A 21281-nucleotide genomic window follows, 5' to 3' on the forward strand; every position below is an offset into this window, starting at 1 on the left:
ACGTCACCCTCCTGTTCTATATATTTACTGTATTTCCCCCTCGCGCAGACCTGAACCAATGGTAATTAGCTTCGTGCTCACGAGCGTCTTCCTTCATTAGTGCAGCTGCAGCTCATGACCCCGGTTGGCTCCCCTGCGCTGTCGGTCACGCGCGCACACGTGCACATACGCACGCTCGTAGCTGAGCATCACGAGAGTCAGAAGCGAGCGGTTGCAGCGGAAACGGTTTGTCAGGGAGGGCGACAGACGGCTTTGACTTTGGGCGCTTTGTCACGTTTCGACCGGAGAGGAAAGATGCAGCGGACAGAGGAGAAACACTGAGCGGGAGGAGAGACCGTGAGAGAGCAGGTGGTGCTGCCAAACCCGGAGTAGACGATGCTTATTTGCCGCAGGCCCCGCCATCGTGAAATTGGATACCGACTTGCGGCGGATGGGGTGACCGAGCTCGCTGCTCCGCCGGGGAGGTCCCTGCCTTCGGACGTTACCGGGGAGGGAGCTGCCTGTGCCCGGTTCTAAGGAAGGAAGGAGTGGCAAGAGGGAAAATGCAGACGGAGGAGGAGACGGCCACCGCTGAAGAGCCCATTTTGGAGGACGGGTCAGGACGAGAGCAGGTAAGGGCAGTTCCTATGTTGTTTTCTGTCTTCACAATCTTCATTCATGGAAACAGTCCAGTTGGCGTAAAGTTGCGCATAATTTCCCCTGCAAGCGCCTGTTATACATACAGTCTGGTTAATACATATAAGATATTTCCCTGTCGTTTCAAATACAACCCGTGACTTCTGCATCATGTATGACATACTGTTTGACAAAAAACGCTAAGAAGTCGAGTTATTATCTGAAGTCCTTGATGCTTCACAAGAGCAAGGACACGGGACAGGACCTTGGCTTTAGACTGAATTGAGATGAGGCTGTGGTTCAAACAGAGAGGGGAGGGAAGTCCAAGTCCCTGTGTAGAAATAAAGCCCCAGCATTGATGTGACACGGCTCAGTGGTATGCGTTACTCCTGCTGAAACGATGCTTTAATGTTTTTCTGTATAGTAGGCTAGTGTTCATTTTCCAGCTGACACCAACGAAATACACTAGAGGGTGACATCACCCACGCACACACCTTTCAGACCAAAATAACCCTGATTCAATGTGAATGGTGAGAATACTCGGAGCAGTAAGCATATGTTTTTGTTTACAGAGATTTACTATGATATTCATTATAATTGGCTAAACACACTGAGGAGTGTTTATATATTAATGCATGACAAACTTTCAAACCAACCTTTTTAATTTTGTATTGTTGGTTAATCTGTTCAGTTAAATCAGTTGTTTGGTCTATGACATGAGTATAAGTTTTGACAAATGTCTCATTTTTTCCCAAAGTGATGTCTTCAAATGTTTTGGTTTTGTTACCAACTCAAAGATGTTCATTTTTATTTCAAATTGGTGTAAGAAAACCTGAAAATTTCACATTTAAGGTGCTGGAGTTAGAAAAATTGAGTTTTTATTTTCTTTAAAAAATGCCGAGATCCATCTTTTTCCAATTTGGTTGGCATTTACTTTAAGATTTGACAACAAATCAATTTATCTTTGACGCTCTATCCTGAACTTTGAGATGGCATCTTGTGCAAATGTTCATGTTTACACACAGTAGGACACGTTGCCTTCCCACCACCAAAAACTCACACACAAGTCTTTAGTATCCTCTCCTCCTAAACCACTTCCTCTTTTACCACTACCATTTTTGGGAACCAGCATCATTTATTCAAACACGTCATCTCAATAATGGATAACCGAGAAAAACAGGAGGTGGCATGATAAAATAATGCGTAAGGCATATGCCAGGAAAAGTATCAATGATAGCTAAAGATATGGTTAGCTATGATCTCACCACCTTGAAACCTGATGAGGAGGACCAAGCAAGAACACAATTTGAAAACAGAGAATCACAAGTGTTTAATTCTGGCAGCCATTTATTCTCTGCCGATTGAATAGTCGATTTGAGCTTTGGCTTTAATGAACTTTAAATCAAGTGGCTTAAATACGTTAAACTCTCATTATCTTTAACTGATTATAAGTGGCAAGAGGAGTTTTTCTATTTGTATTGTCCGACTACGTCTGTAGTACATAGACATTTGGCAATAGGGTTATGGTGCTCTAAAGACGTTTGCATGTAGATTTCAAAGCCTGGTAAATGCTTTTCACTTCATTCCACCACTCTCGTCTGTCTTTCCTCCATGCCTGCTGTGCAGACGGTGCCATGTAATGCAATGAATGCAGTCATCTGCTCCCTGCCTCCATTACTCTCTCTCATCTCTGCCTATCAGTCTCCTTCCTGTTTTTAGATCTGTCTGCTGAGGAGTATAGAGCTTCATCCTCTCTTTGACTCTCCCACTGTCAAATATTTGCACACTCATGTCTCACTTAACTGTATTCACTCCCAGGCCCACTTGAGTATGCATGCACACTCACACAGGCATTATCACGTGAGGTGGAGCCTCTTTTATTCATATTCAAATCCCATGTTTGATTCATATGTACGTCTGTGCACATATTTCCATTAGCAGACAGGTCTGTTGCAGAGACAGGAGGATGCACGGATCTAATGTGTGTGAGGGAGAGTTAATGAAAGTTTCAAATCCAGAAGCAGAACAAAATTAGAAGTAATAACAAAACATCTGGTGATGGAAGAGGCAATAATTGTATCCAACCCTCATTCTGACACCGATAAGAACACTAATTAGAATAGTTGGAATAGATTTATTTTAATGCAAAATACATCAGAAAATGCTATGCTATTAATAACATTTTCCTTTTTTTGTTTATATACAACATTGAAGGAAATATATTTGCGTTTTGGACTCACAAAGAAGATATTTAATGACATAACCCTGGATGTTGGGAAACTGGAATGGACATTTTCTGGACAGAAATGGATGAATATAGAAAAAATCTGCAGATTAATACAAATAATCATAAATTGTGGCTCTATTTGCAACCACCTACTGTTAACATTAAACGTATCCAGTATGACAAACATTTCCAGAAAATATCCATGCCAATAGGAGTCATATACAGTCCCTCAAATCAATCAGAAATGTAAATATTGGAAAGAGAAGAATAATTCCATTTCTGATTTGAGTAATCCTCATTATCATCTTTAGTAGACTTGACTAATCCTAAAACTAAAGTATGCATACACTGTTGATGAGGAATGTCTATCAACTCCAGCATGGAGGGAGGCTGCAATAAAGAATGATAACAGTACATAACAGCAGCCATCATGAAGTGGGAACAATGTAGAACGGCCATTAGCTTCACTAACAGAGAATTTATGTTTCATTACATAAATCACAATTCAATTACTAAACAGGAGTAGGTGATGCGAGACATCGAGCGTTACAGACGTGTTATGTAAAACACCGGTTCCTCAGGGAGAATCTGCTCAAATGATATTCAAAGGTCTAAAATCAACACAAGTTTCTGCCTGTTGTAAATCCCTTCTGACTGTAATACACAAAGCCACATATTGTCTCTTTTCATAGTTAATTCCAAGTATATACATGCGTTTAAGTGCTCTTATATTTATAGCAACACTTGTATGTTACAATACATGTAAATATGTTTTACAAGGGTTTTGAATAAATTTAATTAAATCCAAACTTAATTTTCACCATTTATACCAGATATAAGATTTACACCTACATTTATTTGATCAACTCTTACAATGCTCTTGATTTTTTTTCTTTCTCTTGTATCTGTTTTTGTCATGAGATGTTAATAAGGTATAACACATAACTTCAAGTGAGAGTTTATGGCATATTTTGGCAAAATATTGATTGCTTTGAACTTTATGGTCATACATATGAACAGTAGAATAAAAGAATAATCTACAGGAGTTGTTTGAGAGGTTTCTGTGCATGTTTTGGTTTTTAATTCCGCTCGTCAGAATCGGCATGTAACTGAGATCTAGGCTGACTGCTGCTTTCAGTTGTATTTCATTTATACATAGGTGACCCAAACCTTACCTACAAATGTAATTGAGGAAACCAATTACCAAAGTGAGTGCATAATGACTGATCATTATCTAAATGATAACAATTTATTAGTAGAATCCGGGCTAATTGACCCCCTCCAATTACGTTAAAATGACACATCATTTTCCACAGTGTACTGCAGGCACCAGCAGCTCTTCTTCCTGTCCTCACTTCCTCACTTCATTTGCCACCCACATGCTATGGTAGCTAATTATAGCTGCACCAGTCCCACCTATCAGCTGAATCAGTCTGAGCAGAGCGAGAGAGAGGAATGCATACATTTAATTTGACACATTTAGCAAAACATAAAAAAACATCTCTGCACAGTGGACACATTTAGAAATTCCAATGCAATTATCTATTTATAGTTTTTTTTGTAGGAAAGATAGGAGGGAATATTAACTCTACATAGTGGTACTCTAAACTAAATGTATCCCTATTGAAGCATAAAGGAAATATTAAGAGACTGAAGTTTGACCTGAGCACACATATATATATATATATATATATATATATATATATATATATAAAAGCCAGTTAAGTATGTGGCAGATTAGCACCATTTTCTAGCAGAGGCTAAAAGAGCAGATTAGAGGCTAATGATTGATTTTATGGACGTTTACCGGCCGGAGCAGATCCCATTAATGCAAAGGCTCTGTCTATTGCAGCTTAAGTAGAAACAGGAAATAACTACAGCATGCACAGGAGCTTCAGCCTCCGAGCAATGCTCTGAAATGCTATTTTGAAAACAAAGTTGTGTGTGTGATGCTTGTCCAGAAAAACGTTTGGTAACAGATCCATGCCAGCTACAGTACGTGGACTCTTCTTCAGACGGCTGTCTCTAGTGACTGTGGATGCTCATGGAATATATATAGAATTCAGGGATAATCTGTCAAAGTATCAACATTTCATCTCAGCAACATCTTGCCAGATAATGATGCTGGTGAAGTGCAGACAGACACTGAATTAAAGTTATAAATGAAACATTTATGAAGAATTAGTAATGTAAGTAGCACCCTGTATCAACGCTCTTCAAAAGAGCTTGCAAAAAAGGCGGCCCAAACTTCAAGAATAACAAAATGAGAGTCAACACCCTCCAGACCCGGCTGTGTAGATTTCTTTTCATGATGATTTCTGGGAGTGGGAGCTTTGCCTTTGATCTGTTGCAGCCTGACAAAAGAGCCAAGGCTCACTAGAGGCAGAAGAAAACTGAAAGAGGATCAGGAGAAAACCAAGAAGCTGCAGAGTTTGAAACCAGAAGGTGTTGTGGGTAATATCAAATACTTATTTGGCCCAAAGTGCACCTCAATCGGTCACAAGGTCACGAGCTCAGTTACCCTGTGTTTCACTGTGCATGGCTGTGGCTCAGGGGGGATACATCGCATATACTAAGGGTTTGGGGTTCGATCCCCAGCCCCTGCAGTCAACATTTTGTGTCTTTGGCAAGATACTTAACCCAAAATTGCACACTTACAGTAGGCATGTCTACGGCATCGAAGTGTATGTAAGTTGCCTTGGATAAAAGTTAAATCACAGCATACCACTGATTGGTTAGTGAGAAATTGCACGACGGGAAAGCCAGAAAAATATGGCATTTTTAAATGTTTCAATATCACAGCTCCCGCAAATAGAACACCATTTTGCTGTCACTTGATAAAACATCTTAAAAAGGCCGTCCGCAAAACTCGGGGTTGTTTGCATGGCTTTACTTACGCAGAAAGATTTTCTATTTGGAAAAGCAAAGAGGTCACATAAATGGTGAAAGGATATACACATTTGATTAGCTTATCCCTCCAAATAATATTAACATGGGAAATAAGGCTGCAGACCAGTGATTTGTCAGAGAAAAGTTGTTACATGTGTGACACGAGATTGCCTGCATAAGCCGCCATTTAAAGATAGCAAAGCTTCATCCAATAGACAGCAGAGTTTTCATTTACTTCACCCAGAAATTGTAAAAAGGCAGCCGAGATACTACTCTGTGTGGGTGTTTGCCTTTTCAGTGAGTGCTGCGTTGTAGATGTTTTCACATTTTCCACGTGGTGCTATCACTGGGTACTACCCGCAGTAAAAAGCAATATGGAGGAAAAGGACCTGGTACCAAAGAAACTGAAATGAAATATATTGTCGGTTACATTCATTCAGTCAGTGTGTTGCCAAATCAGTTTTAAGTACAACCCCTGGCCTTTCTTAAAAACCTTCTCTATGAGATTCACATAGACTTGTTACACTTTTCAATTTGGGAAAGCAGAAGATGTTTTGATTAGCCTGTCCCTCAGAATAATAATAACTTGGGGAAAAGAAGGTGTTGGTCTGAGCTTTTCTTATCACCGACCAGCTGCTCCATGATTGAGATGTTGCTTCTCGAACAAAACAACTCAAGTCTGCTGCTTCTGACAATTGAATATGATGCATTGTTGCATGGATGTTACTGGATGCTCTAATAGCTACTACATTAACAATAATTACTGTAAACTGCACATCATTTCGTGTTCACATTGCATGAAGAGCTGAGATTACCTTGTAAGCCAAATGAGGTAAACCGTTTTCTCTGGAATTTGTGTGGTATATCTCTCGTCGCCCTCTATTTTATGACCATCTCCAGACTCATCTGAGCAAATCTGCCGTTCCCCGGTGGGAGGGAGAACTGCTCGAATTGACAAAAAGTGATTGGCAGAAGTGCATGCAGGAATAATTTGACTCCTGTCTGATTTTTCTCGCACTTGGCACACGACACCTGCAGACACTTGATAAAAATGTCAGCTGCAGCTAGAATATAACATTTTAGGCAGCATTTATTTGCACAAGGTAAGAGGAAAAGGACAGGATGGATTCGGAGCCAGCCAGACAAAATAAGACGGAGATAGAGGCAATTTTGTCAGTGTGGTTCCCTGGAGAAAGGTGCATTCTGTTACTGCCTCTTTAGTCTCACCATCCCTCTCTCCTTTTTGCTTCCTTTCAAGATGCATTCATGAAAAGTTTCTCTCTCATGCTGCTGAAACCCTCCCTCTCTATCCCTCTATCTCTCTCTACACTTTTAGCCCAATCAATCCACTTAGAGACAGACTCTGAGAGAGGATGTAACAGAGGAGATGTGGGGGTGAGGAGGACGGAGGGGAGGAGAGACTGAGGTTGGGAAAATGAGAGTAAATGCTTTGGAGGTGGGAGGGAAGATTCGGGGAAGGAGAAACAAGATTACGTAAGGAAGGGAAGGAGGATGTGGAGAGGAAAGGCAAAAGGAAAGCAGAGATGTTTGGGATGTTGTGCGCAGTGTGGGGTTTTGGGTGGAGTTGCAGGGAGGTGATGGAGTGGGGGGTGTCCTTCACGCAGCATTTCACTACTTGCCCTTGACGTACAGTAGTATCAAAAAAAGAGGCGTGTGTGTGTCGCAGCCTGTCAAATTTGCTAGTGGAAAGCAATTTGTGACTGCACTGAAGGAGTGGGAGATAAAGATAGGGAGGGGGAGTGGGGGGTGTGTGCTGACAGGACTTGGCTGAGAGGAGGAGAGGACACTGGTGTCATTCGTGACACATGCAACACACACACACCAAACAGTATGTGTGTGTGTAAGCTGTGTTTCTCTCCATTTTCCTGTAATACACTACATACATAATACACAAGCTTTCCATCTCTCTCTCCCTCACTCTCACACACATTCGTGTTTCGCTGCTGATGTTGGAGTGCGGTCAGTTCAGAAGAGTCTAGAAGTATCGTTCTCATCTAAATTATTTGTGTGTGTGTGTGTGTGTGTGTGTGCACTGTAATATGATGTCTTCAGTTGAAATGAGGCTGTGTGAGAGAGACATAAAGTGTGTGTGTGGCGCACTTATCCTATGATGGGTAAGGGTTTGTGCTTTAATGCACTCGCTTGTTCAGAACCTCACTTGCTCTGAAACACAACCGGTTTTACAAATGGGAAATGACGGGTTTTAAAAACTCCCTCCAGGTTTACCAATAATGTGTTGTTTCCATGCCAAACATATGTATTTCTTGAAATAATTTCCACCTGGCATGCCGGTTTTAAATATTAACAATGTGAGGCACACTGTATTATTCGTAAAAATCTCGACTGGCACACCTCAGACTGGTTCATGGCTAACTTTAGTGTTAAAACAGCGTACCGTGTGACACATGGCTTTGGGATAGGAGCAAAAATAGAACAAAAGGATTGCCTGTAAACGATTATTAATCATGGCATTAGGAGCTTAAACCCGAACTCTAATTGGATGGAGATTTAAAGTAATATTAATAACCTGCTCCAGTCATTCAACAAGCATGGGAAACTGGTTAGGGCTCAAAATGAGCACAGTGTTAAAATCCACATGGTAACATGCTTACAATGGCAGCTTTATTTAATTATATAGCACGATTAATACAGGGGGGGACAATCGAAAGAAAATACCTAATTGCAATTATTTTTGACTGATATTGCTATTCTGATATGATTCACAATATGAGAGGGTTGACAAAAACATTCAACATAAGTATTTATTATGAAGTCTGCAAATGACTGTTTGTTGGCGACTTGGCGGGGACTGGCAGCACCAGTATAGAGACCTTCAGATATTCTCTCATATTTTTGCCTTATCCAACAAATGGGACGGGTCTACTGCATTTTGCACCAGTCCATATTGTGATGTTCGATAAGATTTTGATTAATTGTGCAGCCCTACTTTCATACAAAAAAGAATACCAAAAGTGCTTTAGAAAAATAAAAGACTTGTACAGCAAGAAATATTATTTTCAATGTCCTCCAAACTTTGAGCATTGGAGAATTTACCTGAGACCCATGTTCTCAATGGTTTAAATTAATTGTGTGTTTGATAGCATCTTAACGCCTATCCCCCCCCTCTCTTTGTCCCTCCCCAGCAGCGTCCGGTGCAGCAGTCCTTTGGTTCCTCCCTGTGCCGGGAGTCTCACTGGAAGTGCCTCCTCCTGACTCTCCTCATGTATGGCTGCTTCGCCACGCTGGCCTGGTGCGCTCTGTGTCGCGTCCCCGTCCTCGGCTCCTCCTCCGGTCCTCTGGGTTCTGATGACGACGCCACCTCGGCCGCCTACTACAACGACATCCTGCACCTGGAGAGCCCGTGCTCCAGCGGCTACGTCTACATCCCGCTGGCCTTCCTGGCGATGCTCTACGTGGTTTACCTGGTGGAGTGCTGGCACTGCTTCTCCAAGACGGCAATGTTGGCTAATGCCGAATTCCAGGTCTGTGGGATAAAACAGTAAAAGCATTAAAGGGGGCCTATAATGCAAAATGCACTTTTTGATGTCTTTTATACATAAATATGTGTCCCCGGTGTCAAAAAACAAAACCCTCTCTCTTTACCTCCGTAACCAAATCTCTAAAAACGGGGTACAATGGAGCTGATCCAGATTTGCGTCCGATATGATGTAAAAAAATGTGGACCCACTGCACTATCAGAAACAATGCCCGACGTGTTTTGGACGTAATATGGTCTTTGTTTACATTAGCAAGCATCGCTAACACTCAGAGCTAACCTGTACTGGAGAGAGCATGTCTAAAAAAAGCAGGAAATAAAAAAAGAAACTCACCTTGTGATAAACCCGCAAGAGAGAAAGCATTTGAGCTCCATACTTATTCAAGTTCTCTAACAGGGCTTAAATAGAGGGATATGAGGGATGTCTCAAATGGATGATCTGTTTGGCGTTTTGAGCAAAAAAAATCAGACATAATAGAGATCCATAATATATGCCTAAAAATAGCATAATAGGAGACCTTTAAATTAAACAAGAGGGCCTCATAGCTTACAAAAATGTTGGAAGATTTTGGTAACATATCTAAATGTCATTATTTGTCTGATATTGCAATTCTGAAATGATTTGCAATGTTAGAGGGTGACATCATTATTCTCCTATCCATTGGAAAAAACATTGTTGTAGGGATCTCTAGACATTTCTTCAGGATTACAACACTTTATAATGGTGTATAGACACATCAATTCCCTTAAAAAATATTCTATCTTTTTTGATTTGATTGAATAAAAAATTGCTCGGTGGCTGTATTGACATTTCCATTAAATTTCAATCAGTCGTTCAGCACCCAGCAGAGTGTGGAGTTCACTGCTGCAGTCTAGGAATAGCTCTCTGACCTTGAGCCAAGCAGCAGAATCTGTTTACTCATTGAAGCTGATAGTCAGCAAAAGCCTTTAAATAAAGAGCTTGTATACATAAATTGAGGGTGATGTGTTAAATGTCTGCTGAGACAGTTGCTGATCAAGATAAATAAGGGCTTAATTTCCTGCAGTTCAGTCAGGAATTTTAACATTTCAAGAGGAGAGAACACTTTCAATTTCTTTCCTAAAATAGTCTTTGCCCATTTATATGGAACTGAGCAGACCCAGAGGCATCAGTCTCTCTTTCATCTATCCTTGTCTGCTCTGTCTTTTATCAGGAGCACATTGGTTACTGTTCATCTTAGATATGTGCTACTGCCAAAAACAGCATGTTTTTTTACATTGGTCCAGACTGTCAGGGGCACAGATCTTATGATTAATTGATCTGCGTAGGGATTTAAAAAAACAAAACATAAACAAAACCTGGCAGAGCCTGACTTGCACCAGATTTAACTCAAATCTATTCAAATAAGACTAACCTAATTGTTCTGCTTGCAGGAACTGCTCAGGCAATGTCGCATCTTAAATAGTTTGTCCTCGTTTTCAACAGATTTATTTAGAAGGAATTGAATTGAAATAAAACTTATATCTCAAAATAACTTGAATCCAGTCCTAAAAAAAGAACACTGTCTCGAGGAAATGCTGATGTCTTTTGTTTGTTATATAATAACTTGAACTATCTCTTTCATGTAATCGTCAAGCCCTAATTGTGTTATTTATTTATTCTCTCATAAGGGAGCAGAAGGGCATTTTTATGTACACTCAAATTTGACCATACTGTATAAAGTCAATGTAGGAACATACATTTGAATGTGTCTTGAATTAATCCTCTGACACAGGAGGTGTACGAGCGTGTGCAGAGGCTCCAGCAGGCCACACCCTGCATCTGGTGGAAGGCCATCAGCTATCACTACGTCAGGAGGACCCGACAGGTGACCAGGTACCGCAACGGAGACGCTTACACCACCACACAGGTGAGGGGAGCTTCACGTAAATATACTCTTTTAAACTTTTAAAACAACTGATATGCGAATCTTAATTTCTCCTAGTGAAATATTGCATCCCTGTGTGCAGGAATACAAACATCATACTTTGCCCCCCCCCCAGGTGTACCATGAGCGGGTGAACACTCACGCCTCCAGCTCAGAGTTTGACTACGGCCGCTACGGAGTCAAAGACGTGTCAAAGGAGCTGCTGGACCTGCAGCTGCACCCTGCGGTCCGCCTCCGCTTCACCAAGTGTTTCAGGTTAGACACCTGAACCCATCTCTGGAATTAGATGGGTTTTTTGTATCGTTTTTTATTATTATTTTCCTTTATGAAACAGACATACGTAGGGGGTTGTTTTGTTTTGTTCTTAAAATCCCCTTGTCCCTGCTGTTATGTACCTTCCCCTATTCATTGTGCACAAATCCTTATTTTTGGGGGGCTAAGAACGTTTTTAACAAATCTTTGTGCTATTTAGCTTCTCCAGTGCACGTGCTGAAGCTGCCTACCTCACCCAGGTAAGACAAGATATACAAAATTAACATATTTAGTATATTTATTTTCTGCTCTATCAATGTAATTAAATAAATGTCTTATCTATAAAATGTGATACAATAAGGTCAACCCTAGTTTCCAGAGCACAAAGTGTTATCTTTCAATTGTTTGCCCCCTTAGCTTCATTCTTAGGATTTCCACTCACTGCACACCTGCGACAACAATGGCAGATTTACCACTCAAATGTCTTTCTTTGAAACAATCATCTCTTGATTTTGGACAGAGATAGAGAAAAGCAGGCTTCTTATTTCTAGCCAGCAACTATTGACTTAAATCTGTCATTACAACTGTTGCTGTCAGATTCAGCTGTAGCTAGCCAGCTTAATAATTTATCACATTTTCTATGAACACTTGATGAGGTAGTAGGTGCAGTTAGGAAGTTGATCCAAGTATTGTGAAGTCCAGGTCTGGCCTTCACACTGTTGGGTAATGAAACATAATGGATGTGAAAATATTTTTAGTTTTAAACATAAACTACCACAAAATAATACAGTAGTAGGTTAAAGATATCCTCCTGAGCTTTGGAGATAATGCTCTGTTAATGAATTCTAATTCTAGCACATCCTCTTTCTGTTATTCAAAGCGAGCTCGCTTCTTCGGGGAGAACGAGGGACTCGATGACTACATGGAGGCCAGGGAGGGGATGCACCTGAAGAACGTGGATTTCCGTGAGCACATCCTGGCGTTCCCTGACCCGACCCGGCAGCCCTGGTTCTCCCGGCACAAAGTCTTCTGGCTGGCCTCTGCTTTCCTGATGTCCTGGCCGCTGCGCGTGGTGTCAGAATATCGCACGGCGTACGTCCACTACCACGTGGAGAAGCTGTTTGGTGAGGACGAGGATGGTGGCGGAGGAGGTGGGGGTGTAGGAGGGCCAGGTGGGGGAGGAAGAGGGGATGGGGTTGAAGGAGGGACTGAGAATGGACTCCATCCTGGAATCAACGGGACGAGTTACAGAGCCATCTCTCGGGTCAACACGGTGGATATGACGGAGCTGGAGTGGCACATCCGCTGTAACCAACAGATGGTGCCGAGCTACTCTGAAGCCCTGCTGATGGACTTGGAAATGAGCGGGGGGACAAACCCCACCGCCTCTACGCCCATCTCTGGGGCCACAAGCTCCACCCCGAGCACGGGGCCCAACCCGCCTCCTCTCGCTCTGCCCGTTGTCTTCAACTCGGCCTACCTCCTCCAGAGCTGCCCTCGCTGCCGGAGGACCACGTCCAGCTCCAGCCTGCCCTCCAGGCTGCGGGCCCCCATGGGAAACACAGCGCTCCTGAACACTACCGTGGCAGGCATCAGGGCAGCGGGGCAGGGGGGTGGAGGAGGAGGAGGAGGTATCGGGGGACGGTTGGTGCTCAGTCGGAGCGGATTCTCTCTGGGGAGACTGGCAGCAGGCCGCCCGAACAGCCTGTTTCATTCAAGAAGCATGGGAGGAGGGCTGGGAGGGAGCAGAGAGGATGGAGCAGGGAGTGGAGGAGGAGGAAGCAGTGGGGGAGGAGGAGGATTCCTTGGTTTGGGTTCAAGGCAGGACAACGAGGAGACCAGAGGAGTGCTGGAAGGAGAAGGGGATGAGGAGGAAGAGCAGCAGCAGCAGCAGCAGCAGCAGGAGGAGGAAGCAGCAGCAGCAGCAGCAGCAGCAGTGGTGGTGATGAGACGGGATCAGGGAAGAGGAGAGAGAGACGAAGACGCAGAGCCAGACAGTGCAGGAACAGGCGAGGGGAGGGAGAGCGAAGGGGGAGGGAGGGAGCGTCCTCCATCCTATCAGGACGCGTTCTTCTTTCCCGTCCTCATCATACATGGAGAAGAGAGCTGCCACGGTGGAGACGACATGTGACGATTCAAAAACAAACAATAGATTTCACATTAACAGCAAGAAAGTCTGGGCAGAGGCCGAGGGAGATGAAGGAACGCGCTGAACACAAAGAGTGGATCAGAGAGTGAAGCAATAAGATGGGAATGAGTGAGAACAGAATGAGGTTGAAAGAACTACAGGAAGAAGAAATGATTGAGGAAGAACAAAGCATTACAGAGGTAAGAGCAGCTGTGTGAAACAGAATAACCAATGAAACAAGGGGAGGTGGGAAGATGTACGGTAGAACATGACTGTTACAGGGAGCAGTGCATACAGTAAAAGAGCGGAAACGCACTAGTTCAGATGAGATGATAGCTGACCGCAAAATAATATAAAGTCTGATGCTGTGTTCACGCCTAATGTTCTCAGGTGAAAAGCCTGTTAGTGTTAAGATTCTAATAAACATCTTAAACGATGGTGAGGTAATACCATTTTAACTTTTAACAGTATGTCAAAATCCATGTGTCAGACATATGTACGCCTTAGTGAGGATGGAGCAGCTAAAGTGCTAGCATTGCCCTCATCAATCCAAACTCCATTCAAGCTAAAAAGCATTTTAAAAGTTGTTTGCTTGTCCTTTTGCGTACAGACCTAACAAAGGATTAACTTTTCTTATATTAATGTTGTGAGTAATTCACGTGACTTACACAATGTTAAATTCATCTACGTATATGGTGTGAACACAGCATCAGAATATGAGTGAAGCCAAATACTTGAAAACTGTAGACTTTACACTAAGATATTGAGAACGAGAGGAATAACAGAAAGACTGAAAACATGGGAATGTACTTCCAGATGTATCTATGCAAGAACAGGAGTGAGAGGAGGAACGGGTCTAAAGACAGCAGAGCCTTTGAGGTAGACTCATCAGAAGATGAAATACAGAAAGAACTTCTAAATATGTCAGAGGACACAAAGGGTTTACTAATTCAATGTGAGGAAGTAGGAGAGAAACAATGATGAGCTTTTGGTAAGGTAATAGAAAATGGCAGAGTATAGCATTCTAACAACAATAGGCGGAGAGGAATAGTCAAATACAAACGGACCATGTCAGACCAGATTAATCAAATCATGAATTGAAAGATCATCTCAAGAGGAGGAGAGAAACAAAAGAAGGAGCAGCAACTCTGGAATCTGATCAGGAAATCAAATAGTATTCAAACAGTCCCCCCCAGAAAAAGACCCAGATTCACTTTACAACGTCACACAGCATCTGTCGAGCAACTGTAACATTATAATAAGATTGGAGAAGTATTGATTTCCTCCCTCCTCTTCATGCCTCACCTCACCATTAGCTTCCGCACCACTCTCTATCCATTACCGATATGGAGCTGATAGAAAAAACTCCTTACGAAGAGGAGAGGCGGCTTCCTCTCCTTCCATCTTCTGTCCTCCCTCCATCTTCTCTTCTCTTCTCCTTCCTCCAAACATGCCAACAGATAGTGCATAGCAACACATCTATTGCTTTTTTGAAATACAAATCATTAGGGGCAACATCTCTTCTTGAAATTAGCACATTGTGTTTAAATTAAAGTGAAAGGGTTTTGTACCCTAGCTGATGCACTACCTCCTTCTCCCACCTCTACTTCTCTGCCATCACTTCTTCTGTAAAGTGCTGCACCTCTCCTGCTCCTCAGATCACATTTCCTCTTTGCTCTCTCCACAAATCACGCCTCCTCTCGGCGAGGATTCCTCCTCCACCATCAGATTTTATTAAGCAGATATATCACACTTTATATAAAGTATTTTTAAAACCTCTCCCCATGTCTGAATATTGTCGAAGAGACAGAATAAACAAAAATGTTAAGATACTGACAGGCTGCTAACACAGGGTGGGGTTTTCCACCAGCTATGCCTGTATAGTTGCGCTCTAGTTTTAAACAGTTGTAGCCAAAGAGAGGTGTAAAATGAGAAAACAAATTACAATAACCTTCCTAAAATAACTAGGTACTATATAACACAATACTGTATGTGTTTACGCATGATAAATCACCTCTTAGTCTCATTTATGTCCATCATTTTGGACCGCATGGGAAGTCAAACATGAGCTCAGCTGGTATACTCCTAAAATAAAAAACAGACAAGAATAATTCAGAGATTGAATCGCTTTGTGCAGACGTTAACATTGCTGATAACAATAATGTAATAAATCCAACAAAGAAATCATTAAAGCCCAGCCCTTTGATAGAGTAAAGGGCCGTCCACACCGAGAAACATGACTATACAACTATAAACACTGAGTATCCACACATCCCAAAAATAACGTGTTGGAGCCCCACAAGGGGTATTGTTGCATAGAGAGCGAAAAGGACACGAATAATAATATTAGAGAAGTTTAAAAAACAGCTAGTGATTTGTATCTGTCAACGCTTTGGAAGTGAAGAGAGGGACATAGATTCTTTAATAAGAACATTGAATTACGGATGCAGTCCTAATAGTCCCTTTTACTAATCCCCCTCCTGTATGTGACAAATACACTTCATTTACGGATGGATTTTAACTTGCTGTTAGTGTTTAATCATCCATCAAATCGTTCTTCAAGTGATCCAAAAATATATCTTTTGCCACTTTCATCGTAGTTTTATATTTACAGTTATCTTTATGGTTATCCTTCTCGGCGTAGACGGCCACATTGTGCCATGCTGCTTCCTCCTCCTCTTGAAGAATCACCTTCAAATAAGTAACAGTGCTCTCACTATAAAATGTTTAAAAGTTAGCCGGCATAGAGATGCATGTAACTTAATAGCAGCTATCGTGCAGTAGCTAACGGCTATGTAGCAAATCTTTTCTGCCGTTGCAAAAAGCAGTGAACAAAAAAGTGAAATGTAGATATTTCAGACTCGTGTAGATAAAGAATCCATAGGGTTTAGCTCTGTTTTCAGGCAGGGAGAGACAATTGGCACAGACAACACCACCATCAGTGCAGTGATTTTACAAAGCACACCAAACCTGCTGCATTAGCGAGAAGCATTTCAACTTGTTAGCTGGACATTTCTTACCATTCCCTGAGGTTCCCGCAGCCACTCTGTGATGATGGAAGGTCTCCCTCGTTCTCCAAAAAGCACACCTTAAAGAATGAAAGTTTGAGAAAAATATCCTACATGAGGAGTTTCCTGAAAAAGAGCAATGCTTCAGACGCTTCATAAATATGGATCCTTACACCCAACCTGGATTCAGCAGAGACAGCAGGAAACGTTCTTTCAATGAAACTTTCCGGAAAGGTAAAGTAGAGCACGGCCTGGTTTGCTGTACGGGACACACACTCTGACACACATTCACACACACAGACTCTGGATCTTCCGTAACTTTCGGGGACATCAATTTGGAGTGGGCACAAGAAGACAAATGGAAAGAATAATTACTGGACATCAAATAAACAACAACCAGGATGTTTCTTTGTGACTGGACAACTGGAAAATGACTTAAGCAGCCGCTAAAAAGAAGAAAATGTGAGATTAAAAGACAATTATTTTTACAGCTATATATTATTATCTCAGTCTCTTGACTTGTTGATAAAAACGTCTCTATAAATGTCCCTGAACAAAAAGAAGCACTAAAAAGCATTGAACCACACTTCTGTTAATTTGATAGAGTTGCTTCCACACATTCATTCACTCTGTTTATGCGTGTGTATTTCAGTTCTTATAGCCACTTAAATTGGAAATCACATGTAGTGAGCTTCAATTTAACATCCTAACTATCCTAATACTTTGCCACTAAAACTGACAAACAGAAAAATACAATTCAGTCTGTAATGTGCTGCTTTTATATCATCTGCATACTTGATTAGACATGATTTCAGGTTATTAAGTGATGTCTTGAATCCAAATGCCTTTGTAAGCTTCAGAATTGTTTTATTTCTTAGCTGTTTTTTAAAAAATGTATTTAATTTTTGTAAAACAAACAATTTACTTCCCATAGTCTTTGATTACTGAGCCTCCAATATGCGTTGGGTGCTTGGAGTTTTGATATTTAATTATTTTTGTGTGTTTCACTCATGTGTTGCGACTGGATATTTATACTGCTTTATTACCAGTGTGTGTCAAAAGTGTGTCCTCAGTCGCTTCAGGTGTGCCAAGAGCTTTGTGCCCATGATGTCTTACACACACACTCATGTGCGCTTGCATGTTTAGCCACAGCCATAAAGCAGACATTATAACAGCTTATTTTAGACTAGAGTAACATCAACCCATAACAGCCACACACATGCAAAGTCTTAACACACACACACACACACACACACACACACTGAAAGCATGGAGCTGTCCTGCTTTGTTGCCTTTGTGTCCGACGTTGCCAACTTTTCGCTCAGGATTTCAGTTTATGCTGCATTCCTGTGTCAACACAAGCTGTCTTTCACACACATCCATCATACCAAAGCAAAACACACAATTAGAACAGATAATGCCTAGGCTTACACACATGAACATAGACGAGCAGATGGTACAGGTGGAGATGATTCAACATTTACACAAAGTGAAAAAAGGCTGGTTTTACTCAGGAGAGAAACTGAAAAAAGCTCATGAGTAAATCCTCCCAGAATGTGTCTGATACGTTGTGTTTCTGTCCACTAGGTGGCAGCAAAGCCTTATAAGGTGTTGCAATGCAGAGATGTATTGTATTCAGAGGGTAAACAACAGTGAATCTAAGGGTAGAAAACAGCTGATGTCCTGCTCTCTGCACACACACACACACACACACACACACACACACACACACAGATGTGTTAGTAAAGCAACTACTATGACATCACTGAGCAGAGGTGCAGGCTAAAAGGTTAAGGGGACAGTTTACTCCCCAAAAAATGTTCCTCTCACCTGTAGTGGTGTTTTTCAAACTAGATTTCTTTGATTAGCGTTGCAGAGTGTTAGAAATATCGCCTGTAAAGATTTATAACGTAATGGGACTAGAAGGATAAATCTGAAAAATACAACACTAATGTGTCTTCCAAGAATTGTGACCCTGTTACTTATGTTAATCCAGAGCTTGAGGTGAGTCGGAACTTTTGAAATGTTCTGGGGTGAACTGTCCCTTTAAACCTGCAGAGAACAGTGCAGCTGTATGTGATTGTGCATTCACTGATCTTATTTTCCTTTAACTGTCACTGAATGTGTTGCAAAGCGATATCGCCCATATCCCTGCTTTGTGGCTGGACGTGTTGATGTTGCTAAGCAGCTTTCTGAAATTATAACCACAAGCAATGGGAGCTTCAGTCATAAAAATGACAACACTGTTATAAAAAGGCAATTTGCTTATCAACCGCCAAGCTCATTCTCTGGCTGTCTTGTTTGATTTGTGATTTTCTTTTTTGAAAAGGTCACTTTAAAGTACACATCCGTCTCCAATGCCCACTTAAAGTTTCTTTGATTTGCGTTGGCACAACAATTCCGCTGTCATTATTGTTATCACTCGAATACCATTTACAATGCTCTAGCAATTATGACCAATGTATTGTTGTCAATTCTGTAACTGTTTCTCTCATGGGACGAGTCCAGTCATACAGAGTTTGTCGAACACTGTAAAAAAACCTGTTTAGAATTGGTTTGACTCCAGATCACATGAACTCCAGCTGCATTTTTGATTTTTAGAAAGGACTTGCTTAGTCTAATGCGGACACTACAAACTGTCAGGAAACAAACACTTGTGATTCATTGACAGTTAATGTAATTTATTTAAAGTTAAAAGAATTCAGGGTGTGACCTCAGACAATTAATGTGATTTTGTGTGCATTTACAAGCCTCCCTCGGAACAAAAAAAAGCAGCCAAGATTGAGCAAACACTGTATTGCACAAGTAGTTTTATTTTGTGTTCAAACTTTGTTTTATTTAGTTTTACAATGTGTCATGAGTTGTCTTATGCTTTACAATGGTAGTGATGATGCCTGTTTATTCAGCTGATAACATTATGTCTAAGTGATACATTAGTGTCAGTATAATTAACTGATATTCAGTGTCTGGGTCAAGGCTAATTTTATGATCAGGGTCAGATTAGAGTCAGTTTGGATTTTAATAATCATAATTGGAGAAAGGGAACTAGTGGCTGATGAAATTACACTCTGCTTAAATATGTGCTGCGTCACCTGACTGTCAAGTCACCATTGGACGATAAAGCTTTAAAAAAAAAAAGGATATTCATGTTAAAAGTCCTCAAGTCACGTCACATGACATTTCAGGATGCCCATTTACTTTCCTGCTAAATATTTAATGTTGCTGGATTACCTGTGAGCTGTCAAACAAATGAAGTGTAACCACAATGTAGTCGTTATGTACATGCAGCCTCTATGGAACAATAATGTCAAGTACAATGCATTATTGTCTTACAAAGTGAAGCCAGGAATGGGTGCACTGTTCAAGCACCGTCGAGCAAAAATGTCCTCAGTATTTAAGCTAATTAATATGTAACTGATAATGAGATTGTCAATATCACACCAGAGTATAGTTGTTGTCACTGGCCTGTTTCAGATAATGTAATTATTTCCTTTGAGTGGATGATGACAGTGGGGGTAATGGAGCTGGAGGCAATAACACTGTTAACTGATGCGCTCCTGCAATGATGATGACAACTAATTATCATGGAAGATGCAAATAAAGTCAACCTGCTTGGTATACCAGCGTTTGGTTTTGTGGGATTCTTGTTAACCTGATGTTTTTTTAATTTTAAAGATAAAATTGGGCAGTAATAACTTTTTTTTTTATCTGACCCCTCCAGCTCTTCTCAATGTGGGTAACCATTTGTGATGCATTAACACAAATGGATGATATACAGAAATTGCGCTTATTACAGCTTGAGCATCTTCTCTAGACTAAAATAATGCAATACTTTTGTTATTAAAAAACACTTCTTTTTTTCTGTTGATTACAGATCTTTAATGGCACTCAACCACCATGTGCTCGCCCTGTGGGGAAATACTCATCCTTTAAAAAAGGTGTTGAATGTTTTCTCAGCTTGAGAGGAAGTTTCCCCATCTCCTCTGCTTTGCCCATGTGTTAGCGTCAGCGTCTAAAATTGACTTTTTACTCAGTTTTTACTCACATTCTGTTCACCATACCTTTTTGATCTAGTTTTATTTAAACTTTTTTTTGCCAGATGAAGAATTTTCAATGTCTGGATTTTAAGTTTTCAGAGAAACAAGCGGAGTAAGTGCCAGCTAGCTTAGAAAAAAAAACACAGCTTTTTGGAGTAAAACTGGTTTATTTATAGTTTTCAATGGTAAAACCGTGATGATGATCACCTGGAGAGGAGTAGACTTCTGCGTATAATTCAGCTTGCTGCAATATCGCAGCGATGTTGCACGCAACAACTCCCATGATTCCAGACTGCATCACAGTCAAACCCATTCTGTTTGTTTGTTCCCCTCGCTGCAGAAAATAAAGATAATCATTCAGGTAATCTTAGTCATATAAAACAACAACAAAAGACAGTTGGATTATGGGAATTGTATGATCCAGTGCATGTCAAATAGTCCATTTCTATTGCTAGTCTCTCAACTGTATTGAATTGCAAAACTAAATCACAGCGCCCAGTAATGTGCTAACGGTTGATGGCTGTTTGGGTGATTTTGGTTCCAGCCTCGGGCCTGAGAGGCTTCCCTCAGTCATTGTGAGAATGAATCATGATTATTACCCCCTCAACCTTTCTCCTAGTTCATCTGCTGCACTATAGATCACCTGCAAGGCTGTTACAGTCCTTTGTTGAGCCATCAGAGTGTCCTTGTGTTGGTAGTTT

The 21281-nt window shown here is 41.2% G+C and overlaps 1 protein-coding gene across 1 annotated transcript; it reads left to right on the forward strand.

The window, feature by feature from the left end:
- Nucleotides 1–198: 198 nt before the first annotated feature.
- Nucleotides 199–20161, forward strand: LOC104960590 (transmembrane protein 151B-like). The gene is made up of 6 exons (XM_010788663.1): nt 199–611; nt 8896–9234; nt 11003–11137; nt 11271–11410; nt 11628–11667; nt 12288–20161. Exons 1-6 carry the CDS (start codon nt 543–545, stop codon nt 13536–13538), a joined length of 1974 nt encoding a protein of 657 aa, XP_010786965.1. The 5' UTR covers nt 199–542; the 3' UTR covers nt 13539–20161.
- The last annotated feature ends 1120 nt before the right edge of the window (nt 20162–21281 follow it).

Source organism: Notothenia coriiceps, unplaced genomic scaffold (assembly GCF_000735185.1).
Source record: "Notothenia coriiceps isolate Sejong01 unplaced genomic scaffold, NC01 NC01_scaffold00032021, whole genome shotgun sequence".
Classification (NCBI taxonomy): Eukaryota; Metazoa; Chordata; class Actinopteri; order Perciformes; family Nototheniidae; genus Notothenia; species Notothenia coriiceps.